At 47.5% G+C, this 27,296-nt stretch overlaps 1 protein-coding gene across 1 annotated transcript in view; it reads right to left on the bottom strand.

The window, feature by feature from the left end:
- Positions 1-27,296, bottom strand: part of LOC121559395 (AP-5 complex subunit zeta-1) — an 82,836-nt gene that overhangs the window by 10,585 nt on the left and 44,955 nt on the right. The window contains 8 exon segments of the mRNA XM_045211076.1: positions 1,694-1,791; positions 2,003-2,130; positions 3,499-3,582; positions 3,585-3,616; positions 8,524-8,666; positions 11,318-11,484; positions 12,502-12,676; positions 13,061-13,098. Coding sequence (XP_045067011.1) covers positions 1,694-1,791; positions 2,003-2,130; positions 3,499-3,582; positions 3,585-3,616; positions 8,524-8,666; positions 11,318-11,484; positions 12,502-12,676; positions 13,061-13,098 — 865 coding nt within the window.

Below are 27,296 nucleotides of genomic sequence, written 5' to 3'. Positions count from 1 at the left end.
ATCTGTGTACTGACCGGTGTATCTGTGTACTGACCAGTGTATCTCGTGTAATGACCGGTGTATCTGTGTACTGACCGGTGTATCTGTGTAATGACCGGTGTATCTGTGTACTGACCAGTGTATCTGTGTACTGACCGGTGTATCTGTGTACTGACCGGTGTATCTGTGTAATGACCGGTGTATCTGTGTACTGACCGGTGTATCTGTGTACTGACCGTGTATCTGTGTACTGACCGGTGTATCTGTGTACTGACCGGTGTATCTGTGTACTGACCGTGTATCTGTGTACTGACCGTTCGCCGGTGTATCTGTGTACTGACCGGTGTATCTGTGTACTGACCGGTGTATCTGTGTACTGACCGGTATATCTGTGTACTGACCGTGTATCTGTGTACTGACCGGGTGTATCTGTGTACTGACCGGTGTATCTGTGTACTGACCGGGTGTATCTGTGTACGACCGGTGTATCTGTGTACTGACCGGTGTATCTGTGTACTGACCGGTGTATCTGTGTACCGACCGGTGTATCTGTGTACTGGACCGTGTATCTGGTACTGACCGGTTATCGTGTACTGACCGTGTATCTGTGTACTGACCGGTGTATCTGTGTACTGACCGGTGTATCTGTGTACTGACCGGTGTATCTGTGTACTGACCGGTGTATCTGTTACTGACCGGTGTATCTGTGTACTGACCGGTGTATCTGTGTACTGACCGTGTATCTGTGTACTGACCAGTGTATCTGTGTACTGACCGGTGTATCTGTGTACTGACCGGTGTATCTGTGTACTGACCGGTGTATCTGTGTGTACTGACCGGTGTATCTGTGTACTGACCAGTGTATCTGTGTACTGACCGGTGTATCTGTGTACTGACCGGTGTATCTGTGTGTACTGACCGGTGTATCTGTGTACTGACCGGTGTATCTCTGCAGTGTATCTGTGTACTGACCGGTGTATCTGTGTACTGACCGGTGTATCTGTGTACTGACCGGTGTATCTGTGTACTGACCGGTGTATCTCTGCAGTGTATCTGTGTGTACTGACCGGTGTATCTGTGTAATGACCGGTGTATCTGTGTACTGACCCGGTGTATCTGTGTACTGGACCGTGTGTATCTGTGTACTGACCGGTGTATCTGTGTACTGACCGTGTATCTGTGTACTGACCGGTGTATCTGTGTACTGGACCAGTGTATCTGTGTACTGACCGGTGTATCTGTGTACTGACCGGTGTATCTGTGTACTGACCGTGTATCTGTACGACCGTGTATCTGTGTTACTGACCGGTGTATCTGTGTACTGACCAGTGTATCTGTGTACTGACCGGTGTATCTGTGTACTGACCGGTGTATCTGTGTGTACTGACCGGTGTATCTGTGTACTGACCGGTGTATCTCTGCAGTGTATCTGTGTACTGACCGGTGTATCTGTGTACTGACCGGTGTATCTGTGTACTGACCGGTGTATCTGTGTACTGACCGGTGTATCTCTGCAGTGTATCTGTGTACTGACCGGTGTTTCTGTGTACTGACCGGTGTTTCTGTGTACTGACCGGTGTATCTGTGTACTGACCGGTGTATCTGTGTACTGACCGGTGTATCTGTGTACTGACCGGTGTTTCTGTGTACTGACCGGTGTATCTGTGTACTGACCGGTGTATCTGTGTACTGACCGGTGTATCTGTGTACTGACCGGTGTATCTCTGCAGTGTATCTGGGGATGTTGAGCAGCAGACTGCTTCTCTCCAGCAGCACTAACACCAGCTGGGCCAGCAACCTCTCATCAGATACCTACACACACACACACACACCACACACACCACACACACACACACACACACACACACACACACACACACACACACACACACACACACACGCACAGACACACACACCTAAGCTGTACTTATATACACAAAATACATGTTTTATGTCTGACTTATTCTGGTTGTAGCCTGTGTGTGTGTGTGTGTGTGTGTGTGTGTGTGTGTGTGTGTGTTACCGTGGTAACTGTGTTGAAGTAGACATGCAGCAGCACTGGAACACTTTGAGCTGATTGGATTACTCTGGACCAATCAGCTGCCTCCATCAGCAGGTCATGGAGCACGCTCAGTCTGTCCATGGTATCACCTGGGGAGAAATAGAGTAATGTTACAGTAGTGGTATTATAGTATTACAGTAGTGGTATTATAGTATTACAGTAGTGGTATTATAGTAGTGGTATTATAGTATTACAGTAGTGGTATTACAGTAGTGGTATTATAGTATTACAGTAGTGGTATTATAGTAGTGGTATTATAGTATTACAGTAGTGGTATTATAGTAGTGGTATTATAGTATTACAGTAGTGGTATTCAGTATAGGTGTATTATAGTATTACAGTAGTGGTATTATAGTATACAGTAGTGGTATTATAGTAGCTTATTACGAGTGGTATTATAGTAGTGGTATTATAGTATTACAGTAGTGGTATTATAGTAGTGGTATTATAGTATTACAGCAGTGGTATTATAGTAGTGGTATTATAGTATATAGCAGTGGTGGTATTATAGTAGTGGTATTATAGTATACAGTAGTGGTATTATAGTAGTGGTATTATAGTATTACAGTAGTGGTATTATAGTAGTTGGTATTATAGTATTACAGTAGTGGTATTACAGTATTACAGTAGTGGTATTATAGTAGTAGTATTATAGTACTACAGTAGTGGTAGTATGACAGTAGTGGTATTATAGTATTACAGTAGTGGTAGTATGACAGTAGTGGTAGTATGACAGTAGTGGTATTATAGTATTACAGTAGTGGTATTATAGTAGTGGTATTATAGTATTACAGTAGTGGTATTATAGTAGTGGTATTATAGTATTACAGTAGTGGCATTATAGTAAGCAGTGGTATTGATAGTATTACAGTAGTGGTATTATAGTAGTACAGTAGTGGTATTATAGTATTACAGTAGTGGTATTATAGTAGTGGTATTATAGTATTACAGTAGTGGTATTATAGTAGTGGTATTATAGTATTACAGTAGTGGTATTATAGTAGTGGTATTATAGTATTACAGTAGTGGTATTATAGTAGTGGTATTATAGCATTACAGCAGTGGTATTATAGTAGTGGTATTATAGTATTACAGTAGTGGTATTATAGTAGTGGTATTATAGTATTACAGCAGTGGTATTATAGTAGTGGTATTATAGTACTACAGTAGTGGTATTATGACAGTAGTGGTATTATGACAGTAGTGGTATTATGACAGTAGTGGTATTATAGTACTACAGTAGTGGTATTATGACAGTAGTGGTATTATGGTATGACAGTAGTGGTATTATGACAGTAGTGGTATTATAGTACTACAGTAGTGGTATTATAGTAAGTGGATTATAGTAGTGGTATAATAGAAGTAGTCTCCATGGTATCGCCTGGGGAGAACATCAGTAGTATTATTAGTAGTGGTAATAGTAAAGTAATATTATAGTAGTACTACAGTAGTATTACCAGACCCTGCCTCCCCCTCTCAACAGGAACAGGAAGAGGCCTCTTGGGCGAGGCTTCGGAAAGCTTCCAGCGATGACAGACCACGCCCCCTGGCTCAGACACAGGGAAGCATGCAGACCTGACACACACCCAGATCAGTGTTACAGTTGTAGACTGCAGTTGTCCACCGTTTCCCTGAAATGCTTCCAGGAACATTTTTTAATTTTTTTATTTTTATTTCACCTTTATTTAACCAGGTAAACCAGTTGAGAACAAGTTCTCATTTACAACTCGCGACCTGGCCAAGATAAAGCAAAGCAAAAGCGATAAAAACAACAACACAGAGTTACATATGGGGTAAAAACAAAACAAAAATCAAAAATACAACAGAAATACAATTAATATACAGTGTGCAAATTTAGCAAGTTATGGAGGTAAGGCAATAAAATAGGCTATAGTGCAAAAATAATTACAATTTAGTATTAACACTGGAATGATGTGCAAGAGATGATATGCAAATAGAGATACTGGGGTACAGATGAGCAAAATAAATAACAATATAGGGATGAGGTAGTTGGGTGGGCTAATTTCAGATGAGCTGTGTACAGGTGCAGTGATCGGTAAGGTGCTCTGACAACTGATGCTTTAAAGTTAGTGAGGAGATAAGAGTCTCCAGCTTCAGAGATTTTTGCAATTGTTCCAGTCATTGGCAGCAGAGAACTGGAAGGAATTGCGCCAAAGGAGGTGTTGGCTTTGGGGATGACCAGTGAGATATACCCGCTGGAGCGCAGACTACGGGTGGGTGTTGCTATGACCAATGAGCTAAGATAAGGCGGGATTTGCCTAGCAGTGATTTCATAGATGGCCTGGAGCCAGTGGGTTTGGCGCGAATATGTAGTGAGGACCAGCCAACAAGAGCGTACAGGTCACAGTGGTGGGTATTATATGGGGCTTTGGAGACAAAACGGATGGCACTGTGATAGACAACATCCAGTTTGCTGAGTAGAGTGTTGGAGGCTATTTTGTAAATGACATCGCCGAAGTCAAGGATCGGTAGGATAGTCAGTTTTACGAGGGCATGTTTGGCAGCATGAGTGAAGGAGGCTTTGTTGCGAAATAGGAAACCCGATTCTAGATTTAACTTTGGATTGGAGATTCTTAATGTGAGTCTGGAAGGAGAGTTTACAGTCTAACCAGACACCTAGATATTTGTAGTTGTCCACGTACTTAGGTCAGACCCGTCTAGAGTAGTGATTCTAGTCGGGTGGGCGGGTGCAAGCAGCGTCGGTTGAAGAGCATGCATTTAGTTTTACTAGTGTTTAAGAGCAGTTGGAGGCTACTGAAGGAGTGTTGTATGGAATTGAAGCTCGTTTGAGGATTTGTTAACACAGTGTCCAATGAAGGGCCAGATGTATACAAAATGGTGTCGTCTGCGTAGAGGTGGATCTGAGAGTCACCAGCAGCAAGAGCGACATCATTGATATACACAGAGAAAAGAGTTGGCCCAAGAATTGAACCCTGTGGCACCCCATAGAGACTGCCATAGGTCCAGACAACAGGCCCTCCGATTTGACACATTGAACTCTATCTGAGAAGTAGTTGGTGAACCAGGCGAGGCAGTCATTTGAGAAACCAAGGCTATTTAGTCTGCCAATAAGAATGCGGTGGTTGACAGAGTCGAAAGCCTTGGCCAGGTCAATGAAAACGGCTGCACAGTACTGTCTATTATCGATCGCGTTATAATATCATTTAGGACCTTGAGCGTGGCTGAAGTGCACCCCGACCAGCTCGGAAACCGGATTGCATAAGCGGAGAAGGTACGGTGGGATTCGAAATGGTTGGTGATCTGTTTGTTGACTTGGCTTTCAAAAACTTTTGAAAGGCAGGGCAGGATGGATATGGGTCTGTAACAGTTTGATCTAGAGTGTCACCCCCTTTGAAGAGGGGGATGACCGCGGCAGCTTTCCAATCTCTGGGGATCTCAGACGTTACGAAAGAGAGGTTGAACAGGCTAGTAATAGGGGTTGCGACAATTTCAAGGGCTAGTTTTAGAAAGAAAGGGTCCAGATTGTCTAGTCCAGATGATTTGTAGGGGTCCAGATTTTGCAGCTCTTTAGAACATCAGCTGTCAGGATTTGTGTGAAGGAGAAGCGGGGGGAATGGGCAAGTTGCAGCAGAGGGTGCAGAGCTGGTGGCCGGGGTAGTGGTAGCCAGGTGGAAAGCATGGCCAGCCGTAGCTGAAATTCCGATTATTGTAGATTTATCGGTGGTGATAGTGTTTCCTAGCCTCAGTGCAGTGGGCAGCTGGGAGGAAGTGCTCTTATTTTCCATGGACTTTACAGTGTCCCAAAACTTTTGGAGTTAGTGCTACAGGATGCAAATTTCTGTTTGAAAAAGTTAGCCTTTGCTTTCCTAACTGCTTGTATATTGGTTCCTAACTTCCTGAAAAGTTGCATATCACGGGGGCTATTTGATGCTAATGCAGTACGCCACAGGATGTTTTTGTGCTGGTCAAGGGCAGTCAAGTCTGAGGAGAACCAGGGGCTATATCTGTTCTTAGTTCTGTATTTTTGAATGGGGCATGTCTATTTAAGATTGAGAGGAAATTACTTTTAAAGAACAACCAGGCATCCTCTACTGACAGAATGAGATCTATATCCATCCAGATACCTGGGCCGGAGTCAATTAGGAAGGCCTGCTCGCTGAAGTGTTTTTGGGAGCGCTTTGACAGTGATGAGGGTGGTCGTTTGACCGCGGACCCGTTACGGACGCAGGCAATAAGGCAGTGATCGCTGAGATCCTGGGTTGAAGACAGCGGAGGTGTATTTAGAGGGTAAGTTAGTCAGATGATATCTATGAGGGGTACCCATGTTTACGGATTTAGGGTTGTACCTGGTAGGTTCGTTGATAATTTGTGTGAGATTGAGGGCATCTAGTTTAGATTGTAGGATGGCGGGGTGTTAAGCATATCCCAATTTAGGTCACCAAGCAGTACGAACTCTGAGGATAGATGGGGGCAATCAATTCACATATGGTGTCCAGGGCACAGCTGGGGGCTGAGGGGGTCTGTAGCAAGCGGCAACAGTGAGAGACTTATTTCTGGAAAGGTGGATTTTAGAAGTAAAAGCTCAAACTGTTTGGGCACAGACCTGGATAGTATGATGGAGCTCTGCAGGCTATCTCTACAGTAGATTGCAACTCCACCCCTTTGGCAGTTCTATCTAGACGGAAAATGTTATAGTTGGGGATGGAAATTTCAGAATTTTTGGTGGCCTTCCTAAGCCAGGATTCAGACACTGCTAGAACATCAGGGTTGGCGGAGTGTGCTAACGCAGTGAATAACTCAAACTTAGGAAGGAGGCTTCTGATATTTATGTGCAGAAAACCAAGACTTTTACGGTTACAGAAGTCAACAAATGATAGCTCCTGGGGAGTAGGAGTGATACTGGGGGCTGCAGGGCCTGGATTAGCCTCTACATCACCAGAGGAACAGAGGAGGACTAGAATAAGGATACGACTAAAGGCTTTAAGAACTGGTCTTCTAGTGCGTTGGGTACATAGAATAAAGGGGGCAGTTCTCCGGGCGTTGTAGAAAAGATTCAGGGCATTATGTACAGAAAAGGATATGGAAGGATATGAGTACAGTTCAGGTAACCCTAAGCGTTGGGTAACAATGAAAGAGATAGCGTCATTGAGGCATCGATTGAGCCGGTCTCGCGCGTGTATGGGGGGAGGAACAAAGGAACTATATGAGGCAGTTTGAGAGGGACTAGGGGTTCTACATTGAAATTGTATAATAAGAACTAACCCAAACAGCAATAGGCAAGGCATAATTGACATGGGAGAGAGGCATAAAGCAGTCACGTGTTATTAGAGAGAGCTAAGACACAACTGGAAATAGAGATAACGTTTGGGCTAAGACTAAACAGAATAAACAGGACAGAGTACCGTGTAAAGGAACAGTCCAGCAGGCATCAGCTGTGCAGCTGAGTGATCATAAGGTCCAGTGAACAGCAATATGTGAGTCCGAGAGCAGTTCAAATTGGTGCTTCAGCACAGCTAGCAGGGAGCACAGTTGTGGTTTGCATGTGCTAGCGGGCCGGGGCTGGCAGATGGATCTTCGTGGTCGTCGCAACGGGAAGCCGGTTGAAACCACATCAGACTATTTCGTCGGCAAACCAGTCGTGTTGGATCGGCGGGCTCAGTGTCAACACTAGGAGGTCCCGTCCGGTTGACAGAGAGGTAGATAGCCGGGAGATGGGCCTGAGGCTAGCTCAAGGCTAACTGGTGCTTGCTATAGGGCAATGGTAATGGTAATCAGCCAACAACAGGTTGCAGCTAGCTAGCTGGTTGTGATGATCCGGCGCTAGGGTCCAGTGATTCCGGCAGAAAGTCCAATAAGCTCTGGGTCGATAGTACGCTGGGTCGATGGCACGCTGTGCAGACTGGCCGACGAATTGTCCAGGCTAGAGCTAGAGCTGGCTGGTGGATAGTGTAGGCCACGGACAGTGGTGAAAACGCTAACGGTGACTAATAACAGGTAGCCACTATTTTCAGCTTACGGTTCTTGATGAAAGTTATAAAGAAATAATAGAATGCTTTCCACGTTGGGTGAGGCGGGTTGCAGGAAAGTATATTTAGTTAAAGAATGAAAGTAAAAATTTTAGAAATATAGACAAAAAACAAGAAACGGGATATTTACACAGGACCGAAAAATAAAAGCAACCGTACTGCTACGCCATCTTGTGTGTGTTACTGATTGATTTGTTTTTACATCATCTTTCATTAATATGCCATTTAGCAGACGCTTTTATCCAAAGCGACTTACAGTCATGTGTGCATACATTTTTACATATGGGTGGTCCCGGGGATCGAACCCACTACCCTGGCGTTACAAGCGCCGTGCTCTACCAATTGAGCTACAGAGGACCATCTTACAGATACTTTGATATAAACACATTTATTGTGTATGTATGCATTCTATTTGAACGTGTGTGTGTCTGTGTCTGTGTGTGTGTGTGTGTGTGTGTGTGTGTGTCTGTGTACCTGATCTGTAGGGTGAGTGCAGCAGTGAGACAGGGCAGGTCCAGTAGAGAGTGCAGCAGCTCAACCGCAGTTCCAGCCGTGACCAGAGAGGGCAGCACATCCACATAGTCAGATACCAGGCTAGGACTGTCCCACGCTAGGAACTACAACACATACATATAGTCAGATACCAGGCTAGGACTGTCCCACGCTAAGAACTACAACACATACATATAGTCAGATACCAGGCTAGGACTGACCCACGCTAGGAACTACAACACATACATATAGTCAGATACCAGGCTAGGACTGTCCCACACTAGGAACTACAACACATACATATAGTCAGATACCAGGCTAGGACTGTCCCACGCTAGGAACTACAACACATACATATAGTCAGATACCAGGCTAGGACTGTCTCACGCTAGGAACTACAACACATACATATAGTCAGATACCAGGCTAGGACTGTTCCACGCTAGGAACTACAACACATACATATAGTCAGATACCAGGCTAGGACTGTCCCACACTAGGAACTACAACACATTCATATAGTCAGATACCAGGCTAGGACTGTCCCACGCTAGGAACTACAACACATACATATAGTCAGATACCAGGCTAGGACTGTCCCACGCTAGGAACTACAACACATACATATAGTCAGATACCAGGCTAGGACTGTCCCACACTAGGAACTACAACACATACATATAGTCAGATACCAGGCTAGGACTGTCCCACGCTAGGAACTACAACACATACATATAGTCAGATACCAGGCTAGGACTGTTCCACGCTAGGAACTACAACACATACATATAGTCAGATACCAGGCTAGGACTGTCCCACGCTAGGAACTACAACACATACATATAGTCAGATACCAGGCTAGGACTGACCCACGCTAGGAACTACAACACATACATATAGTCAGATACCAGGCTAGGAATGTCCCACGCTAGGAACTACAACACATACATATAGTCAGATACCAGGCTAGGACTGTCCCACGCTAGGAACTACAACACATACATATAGTCAGATACCAGGCTAGGAATGTCCCACACTAGGAACTACAACATACATATAGTCAGATACCAGGCTAGGACTGACCCACACTAGGAACTACAACACATACATATAGTCAGATACCAGGCTAGGACTGACCCACGCTAGGAACTACAACACATACATATAGTCAGATACCGTGGGGGAAAAAAGTATTTAGTCAGCCACCAGAGCAGGTTAGGGAAGTAGTGGGTCCAGAGTGTTATACTGGGCTGTGCGTTACCTTGAGCAGGTTAGGGAAGTAGTGGGTCCAGAGTGTTATACTGGGCTGTGTGTTACCTTGAGCAGGTTAGGGAAGTAGTGGGTCCAGAGTGTTATACTGGGCTGTGTGTTACCTTGAGCAGGTTAGGGAAGTAGTGGGTCCAGAGTGTTTTATACTGGGCTGTGTGTTACCTTGAGCAGGTTAGGGAAGTAGTGGGTCCAGAGTGTTATACTGGGCTGTGTGTTACCTTGAGCAGGTTAGGGAAGTAGTGGGTCCAGAGTGTTATACTGGGCTGTGCGTTACCTTGAGCAGGTTAGGGAAGTAGTGGGTCCAGAGTGTTATACTGGGCTGTGCGTTACCTTGAGCAGGTTAGGGAAGTAGTGGGTCCAGAGTGTTATACTGGGCTGTCCCGCGTTACCTTGAGCAGGTTAGGGAAGTAGTGGGTCCAGAGTGTTATACTGGGCTGTACGTTACCTTGAGCAGGTTAGGGAAGTAGTGGGTCCAGAGTGTTATACTGGGCTGTGTGTTACCTTGAGCAGGTTAGGGAAGTAGTGGGTCCAGAGTGTTATACTGGGCTGTGCGTTACCTTGAGCAGGTTAGGGGAAGTAGTGGGTCCAGAGTGTTATACTGGGCTGTGCGTTACCTTGAGCAGGTTAGAGAAGTAGTGGGTCCAGAGTGTTATACTGGGCTGTGCGTTACCTTGAGCAGGTTAGGGGAAGTAGTGGGTCCAGAGTGTTATACTGGGCTGTGCGTTACCTTGAGCAGGTTAGGGAAGTAGTGGGTCCAGAGTGTTATACTGGGCTGTGCGTTACCTTGAGCAGGTTAGGGAAGTAGTGGGTCCAGAGTGTTATCCTGGGCTGTGCGTTACCTTGAGCAGGTTAGGGAAGTAGTGGGTCCAGAGTGTTATCCTGGGCTGTGCGTTACCTTGAGCAGGTTAGGGAAGTAGTGGGTCCAGAGTGTTATACTGGGCTGTGTGTTACCTTGAGCAGGTTAGGGAAGTAGTGGGTCCAGAGTGTTATACTGGGCTGTGCGTTACCTTGAGCAGGTTAGGGAAGTAGTGGGTCCAGAGTGTTATCCTGGGCTGTGCGTTACCTTGAGCAGGTTAGGGAAGTAGTGGGTCCAGAGTGTTATACTGGGCTGTGTGTTACCTTGAGCAGGTTAGGGAAGTAGTGGGTCCAGAGTGTTATCCTGGGCTGTGCGTTACCTTGAGCAGGTTAGGGAAGTAGTGGGTCCAGAGTGTTATACTGGGCTGTGTTACCTTGAGCAGGTTAGGGAAGTAGTGGGTCCAGAGTGTTATCCTGGGCTGTGCGTTACCTTGAGCAGGTTAGGGGAAGTAGTGGGTCCAGAGTGTTATCCTGGGCTGTAGTTACCTTGAGCAGGTTAGGGAAGTAGTGGGTCCAGAGTGTTATACTGGGCTGTGCGTTACCTTGAGCAGGTTAGGGAAGTAGTGGGTCCAGAGTGTTATACTGGGCTGTGTTACCTTGAGCAGGTTAGGGAAGTAGTGGGTCCAGAGTGTTATACTGGGCTGTGTGTTACCTTGAGCAGGTTAGGGAAGTAGTGGGTGTACAGTGGTATGGAGGTGTGAAGCTGCAGCTGATTGGCTCTGATGAAGGACAGCGTCTCGTGGGCCAGATAGGGGTCGTTGAAACACTCTGCTGGGAGAAGACCAAACACACACCTCCACACACACTCACTGGCCACCGCTGCCGTCTCCACACACACACACACACACACACACACACACACACACACACACACACACACACACACACACACACACACACACACAAAAAGTACACACACACAGTAAGTACACACACACAGTAAGTACACACACACAGTAAGTACACACACACACACATTAAGTACACACACCCACACAGTAAGTACACACACACCCACAGTAAGTACACACACACACACACACACACACAGTAAGTACACACACACACACACACAGTAAGTACACACCCACAGTAAGTACACACACACACACACACAGTAAGTACACACACACACACACAGTAAGTACACACACACACACACAGTAAGTACACACACACACACACACACACACACACACACAGTAAGTACACACACACACACACACAGTAAGTACACACACAGTAAGTACACACACACACACACAGTAAGTACACACACAGTAAGTACACACACACACACACAGTAAGTACACACACACACACACACACACACACACACAGTACGTACACACACAGTAAGTACACACACACAGTAATACACACACACACACACACACACACACAGTAAGTACACACACAGTAAGTACACACACACACACACACACACACACACACACACACACACACACACAGTAAGTACACACACACACACACACACATACAGTAAGTACACACACACACAGTAAGTACACACACACACACAGTAAGTACACACACACACACACACACACACAGTAAGTACACCCACCCACCCAGTAAGTACACACCCACCCACCCAGTAAGTACACACCCACCCACCCAGTAAGTACACCCACCCACCCAGTAAGTACACCCACACACACAGTAAGTACACCCACACACACACACACACACACACACACACACACACACACACACAGTAAGTACACCCACCCACCCAGTAAGTACACACACCCACCCACCCAGTAAGTACACCCACCCACCCAGTAAGTACACCCACCCACCCAGTAAGTACACCCCCCTCCTCACCGTGGTTAAGGTAGAACTGAGCGATGGGCAGGAGTACTCTGCTGTAGGACAGGTCAGAGCTCAGACGGCCGAACAGTGACTTAACACAGGGGAACGAGCGATACACAAACCCTGCATCCTCCACACACACCCTGTCCAGGATACACAGGGCCTCCACCAGGCACTGACACACAGAGGACAGGGTTACTTCAGCAGTAGAACAAACTGGATATAACACAGAGGACAGGGTTACTTCAGCAGTAGAACAAACTGGATATAACACAGAGGACAGGGTTACTTCAGCAGTAGAACAAACTGGATATACCACAGAGGACGGGGTTACTTCAGCAGTAGAACAAACTGGATATAACACAGAGGACAGGGTTATTTCAGCAGTAGAACAAACTGGATATAACACAGAGGACAGGGTTATTCAGCAGCAAACAAACTGGATATAACACAGAGGACAGGGTTACTTCAGCAGTACTACACAGAGGACAGGGTTATTTCAGCAGTACTGCTAACTGTATGGTGTGTGTGTGATTGTGGGTGATAGTCGGTGGCTCACTGCTTTCTGTAGATCCGTGTCGGTCCTTTTCAGCACCTCTGAGACAGAAGGAAACAGCCGTTACGACACACAGGGACACTTTGGCATTTACACATTCAACAGAGGGAGGCTAAACATTCTGGGGAGCGATTTGGAACTAAAATCATTTTGTCAAAGTCAATCTGCGGGCCAATAATAGTGCAGTTATTTCAGCTCCATGGGTTAGGGTTAGTTATTTCAGGTCCATGGGTTAGGGTTAGTTATTTCAGGTCCATGGGTTAGGGTTAGTTATTTCAGGTCCATGGGTTAGGGTTAGTTATTTCAGGTCCATGGGTTAGGGTTAGTTATTTCAGGTCCATGGGTTAGGGTTAGTTATTTAAGGTCCATGGGTTAGGGGTTAGTTATTTCAGGTCCATGGGTTAGGGTTAGTTATTTCAGGTCCATGGGTTAGGGTTAGTTATTTCAGCTCCAAGGGTTAGGTTAGTTATTTCAGGTCCATGTGTTAGGTTAGTTATTTCAGGTCCATGGGTTAGTTAGTTATTTCAGGTCCATGTGTTAGAGTTAGTTATTTCAGGTCCATGGGTTAGGGTTAGTTATTTCAGGTCCATGGGTAGGTTAGTTATTTCAGGTCCATGGGTTAGGTTAGTTATTTCAGGTCCATGGGTTAGGTTAGTTATTTCAGGTCCATGGGTTAGGGTTAGTTATTTCAGGTCCATGGGTTAGAGGGTTAGTTATTTCAGGTCCATGGGTTAGGGTTAGTTATTTCAGGTCCATGGGTTAGGGTTAGTTATTTCAGGTCCATGGGTTAGGGTTAGTTATTTCAGGTCCATGGGTTAGGGTTAGTTATTTCAGGTCCATGGGTTAGGTTAGTTATTTCAGGTCCATGGGTTAGGGTTAGTTATTTCAGGTCCATGGGTTAGGTTAGTTATTTCAGGTCCATGGGTTAGGTTAGTTATTTCAGGTCCATGGGTTAGGTTAGTTATTTCAGGTCCATGGGTTAGGGTTATTATTTTAGGTCCATGGGTTAGGTTAGTTATTTCAGGTCCATGGGTTAGGGTTAGTTATTTCAGGTCCATGGGTTAGGGTTAGTTATTCAGGTCCATGGGTTAGGTTAGTTATTTCAGGTCCATGGGTTAGGGTTAGTTATTTCAGGTCCATGGGTTAGGTTAGTTATTCAGGTCCATGGGTTAGGGTTAGTTATTCAGGTCCATGGGTTAGGGTTAGTTATGTCAGGTCCATGGGTTAGGTTAGTTATGTCAGTCATGGGTTAGGGTTAGTTATTTCAGGTCCATGGGTTAGGGTTAGTTATTTCAGGTCCATGGGTTAGGTTAGTTATTTCAGGTCCATGGGTTAGGGTTAGTTATTTCAGGTCCATGGGTTAGGGGTTATTATTTCAGTCATGGGTTAGGGTTAGTTATTTGGGTCCATGGGTTAGGTTAGTTATTTCAGGTCCATGGGTTAGTTAGTTATTTCAGGTCATGGGTTAGGGTTAGTTATTTCAGGTCCATGGGTTAGGGTTAGTTATTTCAGGTCCATGGGTTAGGGTTAGTTATTTCAGGTCCATGGGTTAGGTTAGTTATTTCAGGTCCATGGGTTAGGGTTAGTTATTTCAGGTCCATGGGTTAGGTTAGTTATTTCAGGTCCATGGGTTAGGTTAGTTATTTCAGGTCCATGGGTTAGGGTTAGTTATTTCAGGTCCATGGGTTAGGGTTAGTTATTTCAGGTCCATGGGTTAGGGTTAGTTATTTCAGTCATGGGTTAGGTTAGTTATTTCAGGTCCATGGGTTAGGTTAGTTATTTCAGGTCCATGGGTTAGGTTAGTTATTTCAGGTCCATGGGTTAGGTTAGTTATTTCAGGTCCATGGGTTAGGGTTAGTTATTTCAGGTCCATGGGTTAGGGTTAGTTATTTCAGGTCCATGGTTAGGTTAGTTATTTCAGGTCCATGGGTTAGGGTTAGTTATTTCAGGTCCATGGGTTAGGTTAGTTATTTCAGGTCCATGGGTTAGGGTTAGTTATTTCAGGTCCATGGGTTAGGTTAGTTATTTCAGGTCATGGTTAGGGTTAGTTATTTCAGGTCCATGTAGGGTTAGTTATTTTCAGGTCCATGGGTTAGGTTAGTTATTTCAGGTCCATGGGTTAGGGTTAGTTATTTCAGGTCCATGGGGTTAGGTTAGTTATTTCAGGTCCATGGGTTAGGTTAGCTATTTCAGGTCCATGGGTTAGGGTTAGTTATTTCAGGTCCATGGGTTAGGGTTAGTTATTTCAGGTCCATGGGTTAGGTTAATTTAGGTCCATGGGTTAGGGTTAGTTATTAGGTCCATGGGTTAGGTTAAGTTATTTCAGGTCCATGGTTAGGGTTAGTTATTTCAGGTCATGGGTTAGGTTATTTGGTCCATGAGGGTTAGTTATTTCAGGTCCATGGTTAGGTTAGTTATTTCAGGTCCATGGGTTAGGTAGTTATTTCAGGTCCATGGGTTAGGGTTAGTTATTTCAGGTCCATGGGTTAGGTTATTATTTCAGGTCCATGGGTTAGGTTAGTTATTTCAGGTCCATGGGTTAGGTTAGTTATTTCAGGTCCATGGGTTAGGTTAGTTATTTCAGGTCCATGGGTTAGGTTAGTTATTTCAGGTCCATGGGTTAGGGAGTATTTCGTCATGGGGTTGTTATTTCGGGTCCATGGGTTAGGTTAGTTATTTCAGGTCCAAGGGTTAGGGTTAAGTTATTTCAGGTCCATGGGTTAGGTTAGTTATTCAGGTCCATGGGTTAGGGTTAGTTATTTCAGGTCCATGGGTTAGGTTAGTTATTTCAGGTCTGGGTTAGGGTTAGTTATTTCAGGTCCATGGGTTAGGTTAGTTATTTCAGGTCCATGGGTTAGGTTAGTTATTTCAGGTCCATGGGTTAGGGTTAGTTATTTCAGGTCCATGGGTTAGGGTTAGTTATTTCAGTCCATGGGTTAGGTTAGTTATTTCAGGTCCATGGGTTAGGGTTAGCTTATTTCAGGTCCATGTTAGGTTAGTATTTCAGGTCATGGGTTAGGGTTAGTTATTTCAGGTCCATGGGTTAGGTTAGTTATTTCAGGTCCATGGGTTAGGGTAGTTATTTCAGGTCCAGGGGGTTAGGTTAGTTATTTCAGGTCCAGGGGATAGGAGTTATTTCAGGTCCGTGGGAAAGGGTTATTATTTCAGGTCCATGGGTTAGGTTATTATTTCAGGTCCATGGGTTAGGGTTAGTTATTTAGGTCCATGGGTTAGTTAGTATTTCAGGTCCATGGGTTAGTTAGTTATTTCGGTCCATGGGTTAGGTTAGTTATTTCAGGTCCATGGGTTAGGTTAGTTATTTCAGCTCCATGGGTTAGGTTAAGTATTTCAGGTCCATGGGTTAGGGTTAGTTATTTCAGGTCCATGGGTTAGGGGTTAGTTATTTCAGGTCCATGGGTTAGGGTTAGTTATTTCAGGTCCATGGGTTAGGGTTAGTTATTCAGGTCCATGGGTTAGGTTAGTTATTTCAGGTCCATGGGTTAGGGTTAGTTATTTCAGGTCCATGGGTTAGTTAGTTATTTCATCCATGGGTTAGGTTAGTTATTTCAGGTCCATGGGTTAGGGTTAGTTATTTCAGGTCCATGGGTTAGGGTTAGTTATTTCAGGTCCATGGGTTAGGGTTAGTTATTTCAGGTCCATGGGTTAGGGTTAGTTATTTCAGGTCCATGGGTTAGGTTAGTATTTCAGGTCCATGGGTTAGGTTAGTTATTTGAGGTCCATGGGTTAGGGTTAGTTATTTCAGGTCCATGGGTTAGGTTATTATTTAGGTCCATGGGTTAGGGTTAGTTATTTCAGGTCCATGGGTTAGGGTTAGTTATTTCAGGTCCATGGGTAGAAGTTAGTTATTTCAGGTCCATGGGTTAGGTTAGTTATTTCAGGTCCATGGGGTTAGGGGTTAGTTATTTCAGGTCCATGGGTTAGGGTTAGTTATTTCATGGTCCATGGGTTAGGGTTAGTTATTTTGGGTCCATGGGTTAGGGTTAGTTATTTCAGGTCCAAGGGTTAGGGTTAGTTATTTCAGGTCCATGTGTTAGGAGTTATCAGGTCATGGGTTAGGGTTAGTTATTTCAGGTCCATGTTAGAGTTAGTTATTTCAGGTCCACGGGTTAGGTTAGTTATTTCAGGTCCATGGGTTAGGTTAGTTATTTCAGCTCCATGGGTTAGGGTTAGTTATTTCAGGTCCATGTGTTGGGGTTAGTTATTTCAGGTCCATGGGTTAGGGTTAGTTATTTCAGGTCCATGGGATAGAGTTAGTTATTTCAGGTCCATGGGTTAGGTTAGTTATTTCAGGTCCATGGGTTAGGGTTAGTTATTTCAGGTCCATGGGTTAGGTTAGTTATTTCAGGTCCATGGGTTAGGGTTAGTTATTTCAGGTCCATGGGTTAGGTTAGTTATTTCAGGTCCATGGGTTAGGTTAGTTATTTCAGGTCCATGGGTTAGGGTTAGTTATTCAGGTCCATGGGTTAGGGTTGAGTTATTTCAGGTCCATGGGTTAGGGTTAGTTATTTTGGGTCCATGGGTTAGGGTTAGTTATTTCAGGTCCATGGGTTAGGCTAGTTATTTCAGGTCCATGGGTTAGTTAGTTATTTCAGGTCCATGGGTTAGGGTTAGTTATTTCAGGTCCATGGGTTAGGTTAGTTATTTCAGGTCCATGGGTTAGGTTATTATTTCAGGTCCATGGGTTGGGGTTAGTTATTTCAGGTCCATGGGTTAGGGTTAGTTATTTCAGGTCCATGTTAGGGTTAGTTATTTCAGGTCCATGGGTTAGGTTAGTTATTTAGGTCCATGTTTGGTGTTATCAGGTCCATGGGTTAGGTTAGTTATTTCAGGTCCATGGGTTAGGTTAGTTATTTCAGCTCCATGGGTTAGGGTTAGTTATTTCAAGCTCCAATGGGTTAGGGTTAGTTATTTCAGGTCCATGTGTTAGGTTAGTTATTTCAGGTCCATGGTTAGGAAGGTTAGTTATTTCAGGTCCATGTGTTAGAGTTAGTTATTTCAGGTCCATGGGTTAGGTTAGTTATTTCAGGTCCATGGGTTAGGAGTTAGTTATTCATCCATGGTTAGGTTAGTTATTTCAGGTCAATGGGTTAGGGTTCAATCTGTTCATGAGGCAGCAGTGTAGGGGTTAGGGTGTAGGGTTAGTTACTGTGGTCACTCTGTTCTATGAGGCAGCAGTGTAGGGGTTAGGGTGTAGGAACATACTGTGGTCACCTGTTCTATGAGTGCAGCAGTGTAGGGGTTAGGGTGTAGGGAACATACTGTGGTCACCTGTTCTCATGAGGCAGCAGTGTAGGGTTAGGTTAGAACATACTGTGGTCACCTGTCCAAGAGGCAGCAGTGTAGGGGTTAGGGTGTAGGGGAACACACCGTGGTCCCTCTGTCTCCATGAGGCAGTAGTGTAGGGGTTAGGGTGTAGGGTTACTTACTGTAGTCACCTGTTCCCATGAGGCAGCAGTAGGGGTTAGGTGTAGGGTTAGCCACTGTAGTCACCTGTTCTATGAGGCAGCAGTGTAGGGTTAGGGTGTAGGGAACATACTGTGGTCACCTGTCTCCATGAGGCAGCAGTGTAGGGTTAGGGGTGTAGGGTTATTACTGTGATCACCTGTTCCATGAGGCATAGTGTAGGGTTAGGGTGTAGGGTTAGTCACTGTGGTCACCTGTCCCTATGAGGCAGTAGTGTAGGGGCTAGGGTGTAGGGATAGCCACTGTGGTCACCTGTCTCCATGAGGCAGCAGTGTAGGGGCTAGGGGTTAGGGTTATTACTGTGGTCACCTGTCCCATGAGGCAGCAGTGTAGGGGTTAGGGTGTAGGGTTAGTTACTGTGGTCACCTGTTCCATGGCAGCAGTGTAGGGGTTAGGGTGTAGGGAACACCTGTGGTCACCTGTTCCATGAGGCAGCAGTGTAGGGGTTAGGGGTGTAGGGTTACTTACTGTGGTCACCTGTCTCTATGAGGCAGCAGTGTAGGGGTTAGGGTGTAGGGAACATACTGTGTCACCTGTTCCATGAGGCAGCAGTGTAGGGTTAGGTGTAGGGTTATTACTGTGGTCACCTGTTCCATGAGGCAGCAGTGTAGGGTTAGGGTGTAGGGACATACTGTGGTCACCTGTTCCATGAGGCAGCAGTGTAGGGGTTAGGGTGTAGGGAACATACTGTGGTCACCCTGTTCTATGAGGCAGTAGTGTAGGGGTTAGGGTGTAGGGTTATTACTGTAGTCACCTGTTCTCATGAGGCAGCAGTGTAGGGGTTAGGGGTGTAGGGTTATTACTGTGATCACTCTGTTCTATGAGGCAGTAGTGTAGGGGTTAGGGTGTAGGGAACATACCGTATCACCTGTTTATGAGGCAGTAGTGTAGGGGTTAGGGGTGTAGGGTTACTACTGTATCACCTGTCTCTATGAGGCAGTAGTGTAGGGGTTAGGTGTAGGGTTATTACTGTGGTCACCTGTTCTATGAGCAGCAGTGTAGGGGTTAGGTGTAGGGTTAGTTACTGTGTCACCTGTTCTATGAGGCAGCAGTCAGGGGTTAGGGTGTAGGTTATACTGTGGTCACCTGTCCTATGAGGCAGCAGTGTAGGGGTTAGGGTGTAGGGTTAGTTACTGTGGTCACCTGTTCTATGAGGCAGCAGTGTAGGGGTTAGGGTGTAGGAACATACCGTGGTCACCTGTCTCTATGAGGCAGCAGTGTAGGGGTTAGGGTGTAGGGTTACATACTGTGGTCACCTGTTCTATGAGTGGCAGCAGTGTAGGGGTTAGGGGTGTAGGGAAATACTTGGTCACTGTTCAGAGCAGCAGTGTAGGGTTAGGGTGTAGGGTTATACCGTGGTCACCTGTCCCTATGAGGCAGCAGTGTAGGGTTAGGGTGTAGGGAACATACTGTGGTCACTCTGTTCTATGAGGCAGCAGTGTAGGGATTAGGGGTGTAGGGAACATACTGTGGTCACCTGTCTCTATGAGGCAGCAGTGTAGGGGTTAGGGTGTAGGGTTCGTTACTGTGGTCACCGTTTATGGCGTAGTGTAGGGGTTAGGGTGTAGGGTTAACTACTGTGGTCACTCTGTGTCTATGGAGGCAGCAGTGTAGGGCTTAGGGTGTAGGGTTATTTACTGTGGTCACTCTGTTCCATGAGGCAAGCAGTGTAGGGGTTAGGGGTGTAGGGAACACACTGTGTCACCTGTTCTATGAGGCAGTAGTGTAGGGTTAGGGTGTAGGGTTACTACTGTATCACTGTCTCCATGAGGCAGCAGTGTAGGGGTTAGGGTGTAGGGAACATACTGTGGCCACCCTGTCTCCATGAGGCAGTAGTGTAGGGGTTAGGTGTAGGGTAGTTACTGTGGTCACCTGTTTCTATGAGGCAGTAGTCACTCAATGGTAGGTTATAGCACTATATGTCACCTCTGTCCCTAGAGGCAGCAGTGCAGGGGTTAGAGGGTGTAGGGAAAATACTAGGTCACCGTCCTATGAGAGGCAGTGTAGGGTAGGGTGTAGGGACACCTGTATCACCGTCCCAGAGGCGCAGTGTAGGGTTAGGTGTAGGGAACACACCGTACTCACCGCCTCATGAGGCAGCAGTGCAGGGGTTTAGGGTGTAGGGCAACATACTGTAGTCACCTGTCTCCATGGGCAGCAGTGTAGGGTTAGGTGTAGGGAACACACTGTGGTCACCTGTCTCTATGAGGCAGCAGTGTAGGGGTTAGGGGTGTAGGGAACATACTGTGGTCACCTGTCTCAGGGAGGCAGCAGTGTAGGGGTTAGGGTGTAGGGAATATACTGTGTCACCTGTTTCCATGAGGCAGCAGTGTAGGGGTTAGTGTAGGTTAGTTACTGTGTCACCTGTTCCCATGAGGCAGCAGTGTAGGGGTTAGGGTGTAGGGAACATACTGTGGTCACCTGTTCTATGAGGCAGCAGTGTAGGGGGTTAGGTGTGTAGGGAACACACTGTGGTCACCTGTCTCATGAGGCAGCAGTTAGGTTAGGGGTGTAGGGTTAGTTACTGTGGTCACCTGTCTCTATGAGGCAGCAGTGTAGGGGTTAGGGTGTAGGGAACATACTGTAGTCACCTGTCTCCATGAGGCAGCAGTGTAGGGGTTAGGGTGTAGGGTACACACTGCGGTCACCTGTTCCATGGAGGCAGCAGTGTAGGGGTTAGGGTGTAGGGAACATACTGTGGTCACCTGTTCCATGAGGCAGCAGTGTAGGGCTTAGGGTGTAGGGATATTACTGTGGTCACCTGTTCCATGAGGCAGCAGTGTAGGGGTTAGGGTGTAGGGCTACATACTGTGGTCACTCTGTCTCTATGAGGCAGCAGTGTAGGGGTTAGGGTGTAGGGTAACATACTGTGGTCACCTGTTCCAGAGGCAGTAGTGTAGGGTTAGGGTGTAGGTTATCCACTGTGGTCACCTGTTCATGAGGCAGTAGTGTAGGGTTAGGGTGTAGGGTTACATACTGTGGTCACCTGTTCCATGAGGCAGCAGTGTAGGGGTTAGGGTGTAGGGTACATCTGTGGTCACCTGTCTCCATGAGGCAGCAGTGTAGGGGTTAGGTGCAGGGAATATACTGTGGTCACCTGTTCTATGAGGCAGTAGTGTAGGGTTAGGTGTAGGGACACCTACTGTGGTCACCTGTTCTATGAGGCAGCAGTGTAGGGGTTAGGGTGTAGGGAACATACCGTAGTCACCTGTCTCCATGAGGCAGCAGTGTAGGGTTAGGGTGTAGGGTTAGTTACTGTGATCACCTGTTTCCATGAGGCAGCAGTGCAGGGGTTAGGGTGTAGGGTTATCATACTGCGGTCACCTGTCTCCATGAGGCAGCAGTGAGGGGTTAGGGTGTAGGGCACACTGTGGTCACCTGTCTCTATGAGGCAGCAGTGTAGGGGTTAGGGTGCAGGGTTACTACTGCGGTCACCTGTCCCATGAGCAGTAGTGTAGGGGTTAGGTGTAGGGTACATACTGTGGTCACCTGTTCATGAGGCAGCAGTGTAGGGCTTAGGGTGTGGGAACATACTGTGGTCACCTGTCTCTATGAGGCAGCAGTGTAGGGGTTAGGTGTAGGGTTACTTACTGTGGTCACCTGTTCCATGAGGCAGCAGTGTAGGGCTAGGGTGTAGGGATACATACTTGGTCACCTGTCTCATGAGGCAGCAGTGTAGGGGTTAGGGTGTAGGGTTAGTTCTGTGGTCACCTGTCTCATGAGGCAGCAGAGTAGGGGCTAGGGTGTAGGGTACATACTGTGGTCACCTGTCTCTATGAGGCAGCAGTGCAGGGGTTAGGGTGTAGGGTTATTACTGTGGTCACCTTTCTATGAGGCAGCAGTGCAGGGGTTAGGTGTAGGGAACACACCGTGGTCACCTGTTCCATGGGAGCAGTGCAGGGGTTAGGGTGTAGGGCCACCCACTGTAGCACCTGTTCCATGAGGCAGCAGTGTAGGGCCTAGGGTGTAGGGAACATACTGTGGTCACCTGTTCCATGAGGCAGCAGTGTAGGGGTTAGGGGTGTAGGGTTAGTCACTGTGGTCACCTGTCTCCATGAGGCAGCAGTGTAGGGTTAGGTGAACACACTGTGGTCACCTGTCCCATGAGGCAGCAGTGTAGGGGCTAGGGTGTAGGGCAAACACTGTGGTCACCTGTCTCATGAGGCAAGTGTAGGGGTTAGGTGCAGGGTTACGTCACGTAGTCACCTGTCTCCATGGAGGCAGCAGTGTAGGGGTTAGGGTGTAGGGTTAGTTCGTATCACCCGTTCCTGAGGCAGCAGTGTAGGGCTTAGGCGCAGGGACGAAGCACCGGGGTCACCTGTCTCCATGAGGACAGCAGTGTAGGGGTTAGGGTGTAGGGACACTACTGTGGTCACCTGTCTCTATGAGTGGCAGCAGTGTAGGGGTTAGGTGTAGGGTTACAACCGTGGTCACCTGTTCATGAGGCAGCAGTGTAGGGGCTAGGGTGTAGGGATAGCCACTGTGTCACCTGTCTCCATGAGGCAGAAGTGTAGGGGTTAGGGTGTAGGGAACACACTGTAGTCACCTGTTCTCATGAGGCAGCAGTGTAGGGGTTAGGGTGTAGGGTTACACTGTGATCACCTGTCTCTATGAGGCAGCAGTGTAGGGGTTAGGGTGTAGGGAACACACTGTAGCCACCTGTTCCATGAGGCAGTGTAGGGTTAGGGGTGTAGGGTACACACTGTGGTCACCTGTTCCATGAGGCAGCAGTGTAGGGGTTAGGTGTAGGGTTACCTACTGTGGTCACCTGTTCTATGAGGCAGCAGAGAAGGGGTTAGGGTGTAGGGTATCACATGTGGTCACCTGTTCCATGAGGCAGCAGTGTAGGGGTTAGGGTGTAGGGCTAGTCACTGTGGTCACCTGTCTCTATGAGGCAGCAGTGTAGGGGTTAGGGTGTAGGGTTATTACTGTGGTCACCTGTCTCTATGAGGCAGCAGTGTAGGGGTTAGGGTGTAGGGTACATCTGTGGTCACCTGTCCCATGAGGCAGAGTGTAGGGTTAGGGTGTAGGGTTACTCTGTATCACCTGTTCCATGAGGCAGCAGTGTAGGGGTTAGGTGTAGGGTACACACTGTAGTCACCTTCTCCATGAGGCAGCAGTGTAGGGGTTAGGGTGTAGGGACATTACTGTGGTCACCTGTCTCCATGAGGCAGCAGTGTAGGGGTTAGGGGTGTAGGGTTATTACTGTGGTCACCTGTCTCCATGAGGCAGCAGTGTAGGGGTTAGGGTTAGGGAACATACTGTGGTCACCTGTTTCTATGAGGCAGCAGTGTAGGGGTTAGGGGTGTAGGGTTATTACTGTGGTCACCTGTTCTATGAGGCAGCAGTGTAGGGGTTAGGGTGTAGGGTTAGCTTACTGTGGTCACCTGTCTCCATGAGGCAGCAGTGTAGGGGCTAGGGTGTAGGGTTGTCACTGTGGTCACCTGTTCATGAGGCAGCAGTGTAGGGGTTAGGGTGTAGGGATACATACTGTAGTACCTGTTCATGAGCAGCAGTGTAGGGGTTAGGGTGTAGGGAACTACGTAGTCACTGTTCATGAGCAGCAGTGTAGGGGTTAGGGGTGTAGGGAACATACTGTGGTCACCTGTCTCATGAGGCAGCAGTGTAGGGGTTAGGGTGTAGGGTTAGCCACTGTAGTCACCTGTCTCCATGAGGCAGCAGTGTAGGGGTTAGGTGTAGGGAACACCGTGTCACCTGTCTCCATGGAGGCAGCAGTGTAGGGTTAGGTGTAGGGTCATACTGTGGTCACCTGTCTCTATGAGGCAGCAGTGTAGGGTTAGGGGTGTAGGGATATTACTGTAGTCACCTGTCCATGAGGCAGCAGTGTAGGGTTAGGTGTAGGGTAACAACTGTGGTCACCTGTCTCTATGAGGCAGCAGTGTAGGGGTTAGGGTTAGGGTTACATACTGTATCACCTGTTCATGAGGCAGCAGTGCAGGTTAGGGTGTAGGGTACACACTGTGGTCACCTGTCTCTATGAGGCAGCAGTGCAGGGGTTAGGGTGTGAGGGTTAGCTACTGTGGTCACCCTGTTCCCATGAGGCAGTAGTGTAGGGTTAGGGTGTAGGGAACATACTGTGGTCACCTGTTCCATGAGGCAGCAGTGTAGGGGTTAGGTTAGGGTACACACTGTGGTCACCTGTTCCATGAGGCAGCAGTGTAGGGGTTAGGGTGTAGGGAACATACTGTGGTCACCGTTCTATGAGGCAGCAGTGTAGGGGTTAGGGTGTAGGGTTATTACTGTGGTCACCTGTTCCATGAGGCAGCAGTGCAGGGGTTAGGGTGTAGGCAACATACTGTGGTCACCTGTCTCTATGAGGCAGCAGTGTAGGGGTTAGGTGTAGGGTTAGCATACCGTGGTCACCTGTCTCTATGAGGCAGCAGTGTAGGGGTTAGGGTGTAGGTATACATACTGTGGTCACTCTGTCTCCATGAGGCAGCAGTGTAGGGGTTAGGTGTAGGGTACATACCGTATCACCTGTTCTATGAGGCAGCAGTGTAGGGTTAGGGTGTAGGAACATACTGTGGCACCTGTCTCTATGAGGCAGCAGTGTAGGGGTTAGGGTGCAGGGACATCACTGTGGCCACCTGCCATGAGGCAGCAGTGTAGGGGTTAGGGTGTAGGGTAGCGTATCACCTGTCTCATGAGCAGCAGTGTAGGGGTTAGGGTGTAGGGACACACTGTGGTCACCTGTCCCATGAGGCAGCAGTGTAGGGCTTAGGGGTGTAGGGTGACATACTGTGGCCACCTGTCTCCATGAGGCAGCAGTGTAGGGGTTAGGGTGTAGGGACAACGTGTCACCTGTCTCCATGAGGCAGCAGTGCAGGGAGTGGGTAATCTGGTCACCTTATGAGGCAGCAGTGCAGGGTTAGGTGTAGGGAAACATCTGTAGTCACCTGTCTCCATGAGCAGCAGTGTAGGGCTTAGGTGTAGGGTTAGTTACGGTCACCTGTTCCATGAGGCAGCAGTGTAGGGGTTAGGGTGTAGGGAACATACCGTGGTCACCTGTTCATGAGGCAGCAGTGTAGGGGTTAGGGTGTAGGCACATACTGTGGTCACCTGTCCCATGAGGCAGCAGTGTAGGGCTTAGGTGTAGGGAACACACTGTGGTCACCTGTCTCCATGAGGCAGCAGTGTAGGGGTTAGTGTAGGGTTAGCCCTGTGGTCACCTCTCTCCATGAGGCAAGCAGTGCAGGGTTAGGTGTAGGGTACATACTGTGGTCACCTGTCTCATGAGCAGCAGTGTAGGGGTTAGGTGTAGGAACATACTGTATCACCTGTCTCCATGAGGCAGCAGTGTAGGGGTTAGGGTGTAGGGTACATACTGTGGTCACCTGTTCCATGAGGGCAGCAGTGTAGGGGTTAGGGGTGTAGGGTTAACACCTGTGGTCACCTGTCCCCATGGAGGCAGCAGTGTAGGGGGTTAGGTGTAGGGAACACACTGTGATCACCTGTCTCTATGAGGCAGCAGTGTAGGGGTTAGGGTGTAGGGACACACTGTGGTCACCTGTCTCTATGAGGCAGCAGTGTAGGGGCTAGGGTGTAGGGTTACACACTGTGGTCACCTTGTCTCTATGAGGCAGCAGTGTAGGGGTTAGGGTGTAGGGAACACACTGTGGTCACCTGTCTCTATGGAGGCAGCAGTGTAGGGGTTAGGGGTGTAGGGAACATACTGTGGTCACTCTGTTCCATGAGGCAGCAGTGAGGGGTTAGGGTGTAGGGAACATACTGTGGTCACCTGTCTCTATGAGGCAGTAGTGTAGGGGTTAGGGTGGGAATCAACCGTGGTCACCTGTCTCTATGAGGCAGCAGTGTAGGGTTAGGGTGTAGGGACATACTGTGTCACCTGTTCTATGAGGCAGCAGTGTAGGGGTTAGGGTGTAGGGAACATACTGTGGTCACCTGTTCTATGAGGCAGCAGTGTAGGGGTTAGGTGTAGGGACATCTGTGATCACCTTCTCCATGAGGCAGCAGTGTAGGGTTAGGGTGTAGGAACACACTGTGTCACTGTCTCCATGAGGCAGCATGTAGGGGTTAGGGTGTAGGGCACACACTGTACTCACCTGTCTCCATGAGGCAGTAGTGTAGGGTTAGGTGTAGGGAACACACTGTGGTCACCTGTTCCATGAGGCAGCAGTGTAGGGGTTAGGGTGTAGGGTTAGTTACTGTGGTCACCTGTTCTATGAGGCAGCGGTGTAGGGGTTAGGGTGTAGGGTACATACTGTGGTCACCTGTCTCCATGAGGCAGCAGTGTAGGGGTTAGGTGTAGGGTACATACTGTGGTCACCTGTTCCATGAGGCAGTAGTGTAGGGTTAGGGTGCAGGGAACATACGTGGTCACCTGTCCCTATGAGGCAGCAGGTAGGGGTTAGGGTGTAGGGCCATAACCGTGGTCACCTTCTCTATGAGGCAGCAGTGTAGGGGTTAGGGTGTAGGGACATACTGTAGTCACCTGTTCCATGAGCAGCAGTGTAGGGTTAGGGTAGGGTTAACTGTGGTCACCTGCTCTATGAGGCAGCAGTGTAGGGGTTAGGGGTGTAGGGTAGCATACCGTGGTCACCTGTTTATGAGGCAGCAGTGTAGGTAGGTGTAGGGTTAGTTACTGTGGTCACCTGTTCTATGAGGCAGAGTGTAGGGCTTTAGGGTGCAGGAACATACTGTGGTCACCTGTTCTATGAGGCAGCAGTGTAGGGGTTAGGGTGTAGGGTTAGTTACTGTGGTCACCCTGTTCCAT

This window comes from Coregonus clupeaformis, chromosome 35 (genome assembly GCF_020615455.1).
Source record: "Coregonus clupeaformis isolate EN_2021a chromosome 35, ASM2061545v1, whole genome shotgun sequence".
Lineage (NCBI taxonomy): Eukaryota > Metazoa > Chordata > Actinopteri > Salmoniformes > Salmonidae > Coregonus > Coregonus clupeaformis.
This window is presented reverse-complemented; position numbering and strand designations above follow the sequence as displayed.